At 43.2% G+C, this 12,717-nt stretch overlaps 1 protein-coding gene across 1 annotated transcript in view; it reads right to left on the bottom strand.

The window, feature by feature from the left end:
* The window catches only part of LOC108501974 (nuclear pore complex protein Nup93), a 28,078-nt gene extending 16,261 nt beyond the window's left edge, over positions 1-11,817 (bottom strand). Inside the window, exons 1-4 of the mRNA XM_017824361.1 lie at positions 11,694-11,817; positions 5,177-5,251; positions 2,945-3,034; positions 1,476-1,615 (exon numbers count right to left, since the gene is read on the bottom strand). Coding sequence (XP_017679850.1) covers positions 1,476-1,615; positions 2,945-3,034; positions 5,177-5,251; positions 11,694-11,813 — 425 coding nt within the window. The 5' untranslated portion in view covers positions 11,814-11,817. The remainder of the gene's footprint in view (positions 1-1,475; positions 1,616-2,944; positions 3,035-5,176; positions 5,252-11,693) is intronic.
* Positions 11,818-12,717: the final 900 nt, after the last annotated feature.

The following is a 12,717-nucleotide window of genomic DNA, read 5'->3' as shown; positions in this document are numbered from 1 at the left end:
AGACCTATACAGCAGCAATAAATGCCATGAAGTTCTTTCTTTCTCTGCTGCACACAGTAGACTCATGCACCATCAGGCTATAAAACTGAAAGGCTATGCTAAACACAGGCAAATATCAGAGTATCTTGATAACTAGAATTATGGCTGAGTCAAGAGCACGCTCCTGAGGGCTCAAGATCACAGTTGTTCCAAAGCAACTAATGCAAGAACAGCTGTGAGTGGCATTACATCTCCTCTGTGTACAAGTGTACTGGTGAGGCATGGAAACAGTTCAGTATTAGACAATTCCCTCTAGGAAAGGAAAACTCCAAAGCTAGGCACAGGGTCGTGTGTCAAGCCTGAGAGGCACAATCTCCACAGCTGGAAGGGTTGGGGGTGAACTGTATATAACTCTTTCAGTTAGCAGTTAATGGCACTGTGAAAATTTAGCAAGCTGGATCTTTGGCAAATCAGGATAAGAGTCACTGGCTGATTGCACCCTGCTGAGACCAAAGAACTGGGAACAGGAGATCCTCCAGCTCTGTCAGCTCCTCTGTGCACAGGCGGGCACTCTACCATCACCTCTGGGTGACAGGAGCACTGATGAGGTGTGACAAACAACTGTCAGGGCCAAGGAGAGCCTGTGCCAGGAGGTGAGAGCATCTCTTCCCAGAGTGCTGTATGAGAGCACAGCACTGTCCGTGCTCCAATGGCAGACCTGTGTCCCTAACGAGTGCCCACGTCCTACGCTGCAGCCACTGCTGCATGGGCTGAACGAGCCTGCTGGCACCACATCCCAGCTACCAGAGACCCTGCACCATGCACACGTGCAGGGGATGGGTAATGCTGCCACCCAGGGAGCTGGCTTTGGGCAGCCCCACAGCCTGCAATCCTCCAAGCACTTTCTCGGTCAAGGAAATTAGGCCCTCATGGTACTTGGTGACACACACAGCAAACTGCTTCCTACAGCTTGAAAAATCACTGCTACACGTCTCAGCTTCAGCCTCTTCACATTTTCCAAAAACTTTTCAGTGTAGAAATGGCACAATCAGAACCTGACTCATTGCACTGGGCTGACCCCAGTGCTGTCCTCATGAGCTGCTGACAGTCATCAGCAATCACAAAGTGAACACACAGAACAGAATTTTGTTTTGCAGAAGGGAAATGGATCCCTTTCCACAAGTGACAGATTTTCACATATCACTGTGCAGATATGGAATATTTATAAGCAACATAGAAGAAAGAATAAAAAGGCTTTGCATCTTCTAAACAACCTCCCCATGGATTCAAGGCCTATTTAACTAGATCACTCTTAAACTAAAACAGCTTTATGTTCAAGTGGCTGCTCTAAGCCCTGCACAATAAAAAAGACAGGCAGCAGACACTGCTGTGAGCAGCACAAGGTAGCTGACTTCTTAACATGCACATCACAAAGTCATTCTGGCTTGTTATTAGGGAACTTTATTAAACTGTGCCCCCCAGAGCATTCCCCTTACCTCTGCTCCAGGTAGTGCAGAGCGTGCCTCACAAATTCCATCCGCACCTCCATGTTGGTCCGGACCTTCAAGGCATCACTGGCAGGAACCAGGGTAACATCAGTCATTTGTTTCACCATGGCCCACATCTCGGAGATGTTCTATAAAGAAGTCATTCCACACCTCAGCAATTAGTACAGAATGAACAATCAACACTGTTTTGAGCTACATGGAGTTCTGATGCTTAAGGAAAGCATAAAAACACAAGAGTAATGTAATCTGAGAGTTGTACTGGAGATACTGGATGCAGTCATGAAGGTAAGCTTATTCTGTCCTGCAGAATTCAAATTTCACAGGCTTTTCTGCATAATTCTTGTCCAAGAAGATGGCTATAAACATTGTACTGGCAATTGTCACCTAGGATTGACCATTATTTCCAAAACTAGGCTGGGTACTTGGTGCTTGGCCTCTTGCCCATTTTCAGTTCACACTTTCCACTCAATAAATCCCACAGCACCATCAGCTTTCCTTGTAAGCAATGGCTCTGGCTGCCTTTGGAAAGCTGTATGATCAGCTGTGATAAGAATCATCAAAAGGACACTGATCACTTGGACAAAGGCTCAGTTATAAATAAAGGTTGAAAACCACCCAGGTCTGCTTATTCACAAGGACGAGATCATATCAGTGTCTGCAGGACTGGGGAGTCCCTGCTGAAACGGCAGAAGACTGAGAACTAACAGCTCTGTTCACTTGGGCAAGGGCAGCTCTTTGATCCTCCTGCTTCAAAGCAGCAAGAACACCGAAATTCACTGTGTTGTCCCTTGAAAACAAACAGAGCTGTTCAGAGCAAAGATGCACATCTGCAATTCAGATCCGACTGAGGCATTTTCTGAACAGCTTCTTGCTCTCCCCATTTGCACAGGTTTTCCATGGCTGGACCCTCCTGCAGGATTCTCCTCCAGGCATTTCTCGAAGGTGGCCAAGTTTGTGCATTTGTTTTGGGTTTGGGGTGGATCAAGGCAACACCATTACAGGAAAAAAAAAAAAAAGTAGGCAAATCATTGGTTTAAAGTCAATCCCATGCTTTGCTATGGGAGCCTATTTCAGCTCTACCACAGCCTGATTGAAAACCCTTCACCTACAACTAAATACCTTCAAACGACATTGAGAGACCACATTTGGAAAACCAAACCAACAGAATCTATTTAACATTAAAAGCAATTTTTTCCTCCAACAGCTTATCACTTATGATGGGACACCAGAGTCATTTCTTCCTCACTGTGTTAAGAAATTTTCACCATGACCAGCTTCATCACAGGTGGGTCCTGCTGCACTGGAGAAAATTCCAGCACTGGCTCTGTGTTTTCTGTGGAGCCACGCAATTTTTTTTTGGCAATATCAGTATTTTTCCCCTGATGTCAGCAGGCTGTTGTTAATCACAGCTGAAAACAGATTAAAGGCATTTCCTTATGTTAACTCACTGGCAGTACCTTATCATCCAGTCCTGCAGTAGCAGCACAAAGGTCCACCAGGTTAGGCTGCAGATGTCCATTCACAATCTTCTCATTATAAATATAAATCTAAAACATAATTAAAGTAAGCATGTTTAACAACACGTGTTATGCTCCATCCCCTTCCCAGCCACAGCAGCAAAATCTGAACCAGGCTGTCCCTCTGCTTCTCTCCCACATTAACTGGTTCTAACCCAGCAGTGGAGGAACCCGCCTCAGCCTCACCCGAGCTGCCACAGCACCCCAGAGCCCCAGGCCTGCCTGAGGGCAGGCAGCTGCCCAGCTGCTCAGGGGTTCTGCATGGCAAAGCACTGCGAGCTGGATGCCCTGTTAGACTAATTGCAGCCAATTGTTCAAGGACCAAGATTCAGAAGCGACCTGACAACTAGATGGCTGTGATATTCCCCTGTAAGGGGCAGCCTCCTACCTGCTGACATAAAAGAAAGGGGATTTTGCTGGTTTGTGGCAGTATTCAGGGAAATCTGAGACAGGGAAATGAACAGAAACCTGGCCCTTCAAAACCTACCCTTAAACATATACACACACACACATCCCCCCCGTTTTAACTCTTGATTTAATTTAGCTTCATCTATTCTTGTTTATTCTACTCTCAGCCTAAAGCCTGTCCACTATGTCTGAAAATTATCATTCTCAGTGCTAGAAAGACAGTGCCATTGTACTTTAACTCCCTTTGTCGTGCACTACTTCAGCATGCCCAGCGTGCAAACAGGATGCAGAGCTCAGGACTGCAACCAGAATGCAGCATCAGTGCAATCACAGCCAGGGACGTCACCGTGTTCCTGTGAAACCTTCCAACTGTCCGTGAAGAACAATTAATCACATCAGTGTAATCAAAACACGTTTCATGGCTGCTGATAAACCAAAGCAGCATGAACTGCCTGATCTCCAGGTCTCCTAACTCCCCACTGAAAGCGCAGGAGCCCCACAGAGGCTGCTGACACCCAGGTATTCTTGCACTCCAGCAGGCTGACGTTGAGGAGAGCTTAGCCAGGCCAACTTCTCCAGAGGGCTTGCCAGGAGCATTCAGTGACTGCACCAAGTGTTCTGGTAGCAGAAGCCTGGCCACAAACACCTCGTTTCCAGGGCACACAGCAGCAGCCTGTGCACAGCCCATAACCTGCCAAGGGCCACCTGCCAGGGTGGCTCCACAGCCACCCCAGAGCCAGCACAGCAAGACAGGTTGGTCTCCCCGTGTTCAAAAACCAGCAGAGAACGACACTGACAGCCTCAAAGTACAGGCATAGTTGTGCTGCAAGGAAGACCCTCACTGCAGGTATATCACAGCAGATATGAACTAAATTAACCAACTATTTAACAGCCACCAAATCAAACGTACACTTTTATCAGCACAATTGCGCACCTTCTGTAGTTTGTTTCTTCCCAGTCACTATAACTGAATGCAGATGAAGAAAACAGATGCAGGAGCTGCTCTCTCTGCCTCAGCACAGACTGAGCCAACACACACAATAACAGTGATTGTGTGCAAATTAGGCAACGCTTTGTCTGTGCCGTTTCGCATATTCCATTTTGAAAAAATCAAGTCCCTTTCTTTCATTTTGTTCCCAACAGTGCTGGTAAACAGATAATCTCAAACAACAAAAGTAATAAATTGGTTATGTAAAGAAAGGTTTATCAGTTTTCCATGGAAATTTTCCGAGGGAGTCTAATGCTACCAGGCATATTAATTCATAGCTGATGCACTAAAGCCTCTCGTAAGCAATGCCATTAAAATAGGATACAATTCGACAAACATCAGGATTAAGACTTCAGCAGGTTTTTTTCTACACACATACACATGAGAACAGTGATCTTCCACACGTGAGAATAAAGGGAGTATAAAACCTTCATTTGCATACAATTATACATTGACACAAATCCTAAAAAAATACCGCTTTTGAAAAGTTGAAAGAATTTCAGTTTACTTTATAAGCATAAATGCTTTCTACATTCATACATCATATACGGTGTTTAGGATCTCTTTTTGACAAAAAAAATCCTAAGGCAAACAGGTGAGTACGTTCCTAAAACATCGTGCGACGTTTACGTATCTGCCAATTGCATTTTATCTCTAGGCAGATATTTTAATGTTTTACTTACCATGCCTTCTTACACACTGCTCACATCTTCATTTCCCCTGCCCCTCTCTCTGTAGAACACAATGTTTAACTGTGTTTTGCCATTTCCACTCACCTGACGAGCATATGCCATCTCCACGCTGTCCAAAGAGCTGCGACCCGGAGGACCCACCTCACCAACATAGCTGGGCTGTTCAATGACAAGTAAATAGGAAGGCATAAAGTGCAGAATTACCACAATGCATTTTACCAATACATCTGCTCCCAAAGAACAAGAGCAAAACTGTGTTCCTGACAGAACTAGAGAAAAATGCAGCCTCACTGCAATACCCTGGTACCTTCCCAATATAGCTTAAACTTTCTAAAGTGATAGAAATCCTCCTTACTCATGCACAAGCCAACCATCAGCTCTCTAGAATTAGGACATCAGTGTCTCTTGGTAGCATCTTATAATTTTAACTCTTTGGTTTTGTTTCTGAAAAGGTTGCTTCTTGTCACGTCGATGTCTTGCTGTGAAGCATCTTGTCCAAACCTCTGTCACAGCAAGGACATGGAATTCAATGGACCAGCTCAGATGGATCCAGTCTAGCAGATCTGACACTCCAGTTTTGTCCCAGTACCATGACACAGACACAAAACAGGACTGCAGCATTCAATTATGTGCTGAAAGCTGCCCCACTGCTGGTCTGCTGCAGGAAGAAGTATGCTGGCAATATCCTGACCTGAAAAAACTGTCTTTTTACCCACAGAGACTATGCCAGGGTTGAGATATTTTGAGTGTAGAGCAGGGAGAGGCAGCTGATGGAGTCACAGCATGGAAAATTCATACTCTTATAAAACTCAAAATACAACATACCATAATAGCCCAATTCTGCATAAAGCTATTCCTGTATGTTTTCATTACAAAGCACTGGTATGTTCTCAGTACAGCCACCACTGAACATGGATGTTCACCACTCTGCAGGAAAGAATACTCCCAATTAACTATGCAATACTGTCTGATATTTCTTGCTTCCTAAAAAAAATGTAACTCTTCCATTTCAGCATCAGCTTTGCAAGTCTTGGGTTTGAAACATAAAGTGCAATCATTTTAAAGACAGATCCCTTTGAGGCAAGCAGTCCTTTAATATCAGTTGCTTCATAAGCCATGCTGGCCTGAAGATAAAAGCAAGACAAGCTCAGTACAGAAGCATAATATTTATTACGAAGCCAACTGACATAGTTGGGGCAAGGAAAGAAGGAACAGACAAGCTTTCAGAAGAGCAAGCAGGTTTTCAGGCTTGTTACTGTATAACTCTGGCTCATCAATATTCATCTAAACTGGAATCAGTAACTTTTTCCAAGAAAGAGCAGGTACACCTGCAGAATTTTAAAATTAAGCTTTTTACCAAAGTCAGTTACAACTTGTTGCACATCCTCATTAGCTGTTACATTGCACTTTAGCAAAAACTGTCAAACAGCTTTACTTCTTCTCACATCAGCCACCCAGAACGTCAGTACTTTATTGTGCAGGCAGGATCAACTCCTGGTATTGCTTAAGGACACGCTCTAGTCTTCCTGGAAGAGGTCACTTAAATGTGGCCAACTTGCTACCTGTACAAACAACAGAAAGCCCAAATGCAAGGGAAAAAAAAAAATCATCATTTTCACTTCCAGCTTAATCAGCTGCAGAGTTCAGCTTTGCTGACACCTGTCAGGCTGCAGCATGGCAGGAGCAATGTTCCTGCCATGACCTGGCTCGTGTGGGTTTCAGGAAGAGATCCAGAAATGGGTAGCATTTCTCCAGATGGTGCCATCATTCAGCTTCTTGTTTCAAATGAGGATGAAATGCTGGCAGGGTCTTCAAAAGAATCTCACTTTTTTGGGAACTGTATCCCAACTTGAAAATTAAATAATACAAACATATGAACTTCCAGACATGTTACTGATCAGTTTTGCACTGAACACTCTCTCAGTCATTCCCAAATTAATTTCATTTTTTATATCAGTTTAACCCAGAATACCTCCTACTGCTCCTTTACACTCATGAGCCAAGACACTAAATGTGTTCTTGCAAAGACAGTGGCTCCCCACTGTCCTAGTCCATGAGTTTAGATCAGGGAAGTTTTCACAATTTAAAATTTAGAAACAAAGTGACACAACTGCAATGCCAAGAAGGTGTTCTGAATTAGCTAGGAATTTATACATGAAGACAAGGACACCAACCTCTACCAAGAAATTGTAAGAGCTTTGTGCTATCTCTGATTACTGCTTTCTGTGCAGCATACAACAATTGATTACAGGGTAAAAACTACTCAGCTGTGTTTGTCCCTAATATAATGAATTATAAATGAATGAAGGTACCAAAGATAAACCTGAACAATCCTTTAAAATTGCTGGAATTAGTTTATTACTGCATTAATTTCTCACTAATAATGCTATTTAAATAATGTCCAACCTGATTACAAAATCAGGGAGGTGCATTTATACCATAGGCTGTATAAAAACACCTTACAAAAAAACCCCAAAGAAATCCCACTTTCTTTTTGCAACTGAACTTACACCAAAAATATTCTTCACTGTCCCTCTTAACGGATATACCAATATTCAGAAGCGTTTGCATTTTTCTTTCGGTGCCAAATGATCTGACACAAATTCCTTTAAACCCACCTAAAACCCGACAAACTCTTTGTTCTTTAGAACAAAGAAGCTGTTAAAGCAGGTTTCCTGGGAAACAGACGGCATGGCAGGAACAGCACTTTGCCTTCCCCTCCGCCGTGCCAGAGAAAATGCAGAGTTATTTAAAGTAACGCTAAATTATGGACACTGCCATTAATTACTGATGAGGTTTCATCTCCTGAAGCAAGTGAAGAATAGTACAGAGTGACTTAGTGTCACTTCCCAACCCGTGCCCAAGCACCAGGCATGTAAGGACTGGGGCTTTGTTTTATGAATCTGGTTCCTTTTCCTGCACCAAAGAGCACCCACGTGGCTGCCACTCCAGGGAGTGGGGTGTGACTGCCGGGTTAAAACCCACAGGTAAGCCTCGGAATTCAGAAGTGCATGCCTGAAACTTAGAAATAACTTCTCTGGGATTTGTGTTTTCCTTTCCTTCCCCCAATTTTAATTTTACCCTAACCGTTATGCTTTGAGGATCACTTACTGACAATCTCCCACAGCTGAGAACTGCCACACTGAAATTAAATTCTTTAAATGCCCACTACTGACTTGGCACTTCAGAAAAAAAAAATAATTCATGAACTCCAGAATTTGTCCTGCTTTTCTTATGTTTTTCTTTCATATGGAAAAGTAAGGAAGCTTATTTCCTTTTTTTTTTTTTCCATCATGCATTCTGGCTTAATCTTTGAATTATTAAACTTTAACAAAGCACTTGCTCACTGAACTGTCTCACAGCTGTGCTAAAAGGAAAGTTCAAAAGGAAAATTGAAGCAATGAGTCAGCACAGGGAAGGCCAGTTCCACTCTTCCTGCTAAACTGCAGAAATGGAGAGGTGTGCAGGCAATATTTCTGCAGAAGGATGTAAGAGGCATCCCCTACATACTAAGGGGGGGATGTGGGGAAGGAAGAGAACATCTCTTGCTGGCCAGTCAGAACTAACCAAGTGTTCAAACAAGGAAAAGATAACAAAGATGTGCTGAAATCAGCAGCTGGGAGCACACGAGAAGAATCGTGCTTCAGGTCAGGTTTTCAAGTTTAAGTGGAGCAGCAAAAGGAAAAACAGAAAAGTGAGGAATGCACAAAGGACTGTGGAAGCACAAGTGCACACACACATATACCTTCCTGCATCTCTAGCCTGATATTCCTTAAATGGCTTGTGCTGTTTTTCTCAAACACCTTTGCTTTTCCCTGCCTTGAATTTAGGTCTTTCCAAAACATTCTTCAGAACCTTAATATTTATTCTGACTATTATCCATTTCTGAAAGCTGGAGCTATGCTGCACTGCCATCACATTTTTATCTTTTAAATTCACTTAGCCTAACGATGCTGGTTTTCAAAGGAGTCCTCCTTCATTTGTACTCAGCCAAGCATTCAGCCTCACTTGCACACCAAACCTCGTGCATGCAAAGATGCATTATTCATCACCCTCATATGCATATGCACATTCCTCAGCAGAAGTCTGGGCAGACATTTTGTCAGCACTCCAAATGGCTTGGCCAGTAGATGCAGGGAATAACTAGGCAGGAGACTGAGCTGGAGAAGCCCCATCAAAATACACTGTGGTGGAGCAGAAAGCATCTTGCAGTCCTTGGGATTTAAGGGAGATGAAGACATGGTACAGAGGGGCAGAAGAGAAAACAAGAGCACCAGTGTCTCTTTGTTACTGCACCAGTGTGGTGCTTGACAGCAGGAGTGGAAGAGCTTGGGGCAAGCGTGGAAGAAATTAAAACTTGAAATAAAAGGACAAAAGAAACGCCTTGGCACCTAATGGCACAAGACTCACAACAAACACCTTGAGAGCACAGGTGTTTGATACCTTGAAAACAAAACTCAGGCTTTCCTCCCTTTCCCCTCTGCCAAGAAGCATCTTTTTACCAACTCTGGTTTTCCCTGATGGGAAGAAGGCCAGGCTGGAGGACAAGGGGGAGAAAGCCCTAACGGCAAGTCCTGTGCTGAGTCCTTTGAATTGTGAGCTTTGCCCCTTAATTGGTCTGATTTCCATGAATAATGTGTTGGTATTTCACTCTGCCCAAATTAGCTTGCCCAAAGCTTGAGAATTGGCTCGAAGGCAGACCGGCCCCCTGCTGCCTTTGGATCTGTGCCTTTTCAGTTGATTCTCCATCTCCAGAGGATATCAATTAAACCTCTACTATATTCTACAGGCTGTGTCTGTTTGTGTCACACACACACAAAAAACTTATTTGACTGGAACAAGGCTTTAGAAGAACAACCTGCTGTGGGGAGGTTAGATAACAGGCTTTTAACACAGTAGATGCACTTCAAAACCTCTCAGACCTTTGACTCCTTGAGGCTAAGACTAGAATATATCAAGGATTTTAAATGCTCTTGAAATGATATACTGATACTATGAGTGCTTTGAAAGGGAGAGTGGAGTATTACTGAGTGATGGTGCACATTGAGTCTTTAAACTCAGTCATGAAAAACATTAGGAGGTGGGTTTTTTCCCCTCCTCCCTTCCACCAATTTGATGCTTGGCATCTCGAGTGCCATGGACTAGAGGCAGCATCCCTTTGACACTGAAACACCAGAAAAGGTGCTTCACCTGTTCAGAGTGGGTTATAAGCAAAGATGTTAGAAGCTATCAGTGCAGCTGCCAAGTTTTCAGACTCACAGCCCAAAATAACATGGTCTGTTCCTGGGTTTAAATTAATTCAGTCTGCATTATTTAGCATTGCTAATATTGGAAAGCTGGACAACCTTTGAGAAGTCACAGTAAAGTATGAGTAAAATACTTTCTGGGGAAGACAGCCTCTATAAAAAGATGTATGCTAACTGGGATTAACCTATATTTAAAAGAACAGTAATCAGAAAGGGACATTCCATTAACAACTAATTATTTCCAAATCCCTATACAGGTCATACCCCATTAGCACCAAGGGCTTTTTTTATTTTAATACACTTGCAGGTCTGTAAGTCATTGCAATGAACAAGAATTCATTTTCATGGGTGCAGAACATAGCTATAAAAAAATGGGTCTGTTTTCTGGCCTGAAAGCACAGCAACTTGTATTCCCCCCATTCTTTATCACCTCTGCTGTCAAGGTGAGCATTTCCATGGAGCTCTGTGCAGGGGCTGTGATGTAACTTTGTGCTCCAGGGATTGCAGCTGCTGCCTGATGCTTCCAGATCAGGGAGGGGAAGTTCCCACAGCTCTGCACATAACTCTGCTTTACTCCATCCACCACTGAACTGGAGCATTTTCCTTACGAGAACAAACTGTAAAGTTTGAAGTTGTTACAGAAGATAAGGAATGTTTTAAGATGCTAGTCAATACCTCCTCATGTAAAACATGGGGTTAGTCTTGCCCAAAGGATTTGGTAACTACTGGATTAAACTTGAACTGATGAACACTAAAGGTCTTAGCAGCACAAAATTCTAATCCGCTCTGCATGAGACAGCAAGATAAAAAGGAAAGCTTTTTTTTTTTTCGATTATTAGTTTGGTTTTGCCAAAAAAACCTGTGAGACTTCATCAGCCTCCTAAGAAAAGCCAGAAATCCTGGCTAGCACACAGTGATAAGGGAAAGAGAGCACTCTAAGACCTATGTGTAAGCACAACTGCACCTGAGAAACTGCTCTCACTAGCAGTGCAAAGGTTTCCTGAGGGTGAAGCTCCCTGATGTGTTTTCTGTCCCCTGGGTATACTGACCTAATATGTGCCTGTGTGACAATTTCCAGCTTCCAAATATGTTGCTTAAAACACAGCTTCAGCAATAGGAGCTCCATTGCCTGCACCCATCAGTCAGTAGAGACAATCACAAACGTTTGATATTTTGCTAGACAGTGCATTCTGCTAGTCACTGTCATTCTGGAATCAACCTAGAGATTTGATAGTTCTCATTTTCACCCAGCTGTAGCTGCAGAATAAAACCCAGAGGTGGTTTCAGCAGTGCTGGAGTGCCAGCTGTGTACGATGCCGTGCACGGCTGTGCAGTGTTTAGAAGGACACAGTTACCTCATTTTCCTGGGTGAAATCGAGAGCATCTTCCCCTGATGCAAGCAGAGAATGAAGAATCCTTTGTTTCACCTGTTCCCATTCAACCAGCATTGATTCTCGGTGATACTCCTCAGCCATAGCAAAAGTCTGTTGGTGAAGAAGAACAAGAGCTAAGGAACACACAGAAACACCCACCAGCCTAGTTCTGCTATTAACAGACAAGCCCAAAAATGAAACAGAAAATAGCAGCTACATAAATCAATCAGGTCAGCCCTCAGGAGCTAATGATGTGCTGCATATTATTTTAACAGGCTTCGTGTTCAGGTACAGGGGGATTTGGAAAGTAGGTGTGTGTGGAATTAAGACAACTCTCACACACCTCCAGCTGGTAAAAGAGGGAAACTGTGTCTCTTCCATGGTACTGCAGTACACAAATCTGAGCAGGCTGGAAATCAATAGGCTTGCTCCTTTAACTGAACAGCACACACAATATATCCAGGTCATCACTGATCCGTGTGGCTTGTTGAGATTTAACTTCTCTTATGACAACCAGCTTTTCACCTCCCCAGAGGCTACAAAGGTCTGACTCACTGTGTTCTTAACAGAGATGTGTGTTTATTGCCCATAATTCATTTTCAGGTCTTTACCAGTGTGTTTTTCTTTTAAATGGGAAACAGGAGAAAATAAAAGTTAAAAGTATTATGGGAAAATTAACCAGTGCCAAAGAAACAGAAAGTCTCTCTCAACAGGAATGTAACTCAGGAAAGCCCATAGGAAATATCGTATCCCAAGAAAAAACCATCCTTTTACCTTAAAAATGGCTGATGTACTATATTGTCTTCAGATTCAATTGGGAACACATGGAAGGAAACAGCTCAATAACCCTTATTTTGGCAATAGCATTAGGATAGAGAAGATGCTTCACTACCTTTCCTGTTATTGTTGGGGTGAGACTAACAGCCTTGGGATTCTGGGACAGGAAATAAGAATGTCTCCACTAATTCTAAGTAGAAAATAAGTTATATTGTGTCTCTCACTTCTT

The sequence above is a fragment of the Lepidothrix coronata genome, unplaced genomic scaffold, assembly GCF_001604755.1.
Source record: "Lepidothrix coronata isolate B3197 unplaced genomic scaffold, Lepidothrix_coronata-1.0 Scaffold110, whole genome shotgun sequence".
Classification (NCBI taxonomy): domain Eukaryota; kingdom Metazoa; phylum Chordata; class Aves; order Passeriformes; family Pipridae; genus Lepidothrix; species Lepidothrix coronata.
The sequence above is the reverse complement of the archived record's forward strand: the minus strand, read 5'-3'. Positions and strand labels throughout refer to the sequence as shown.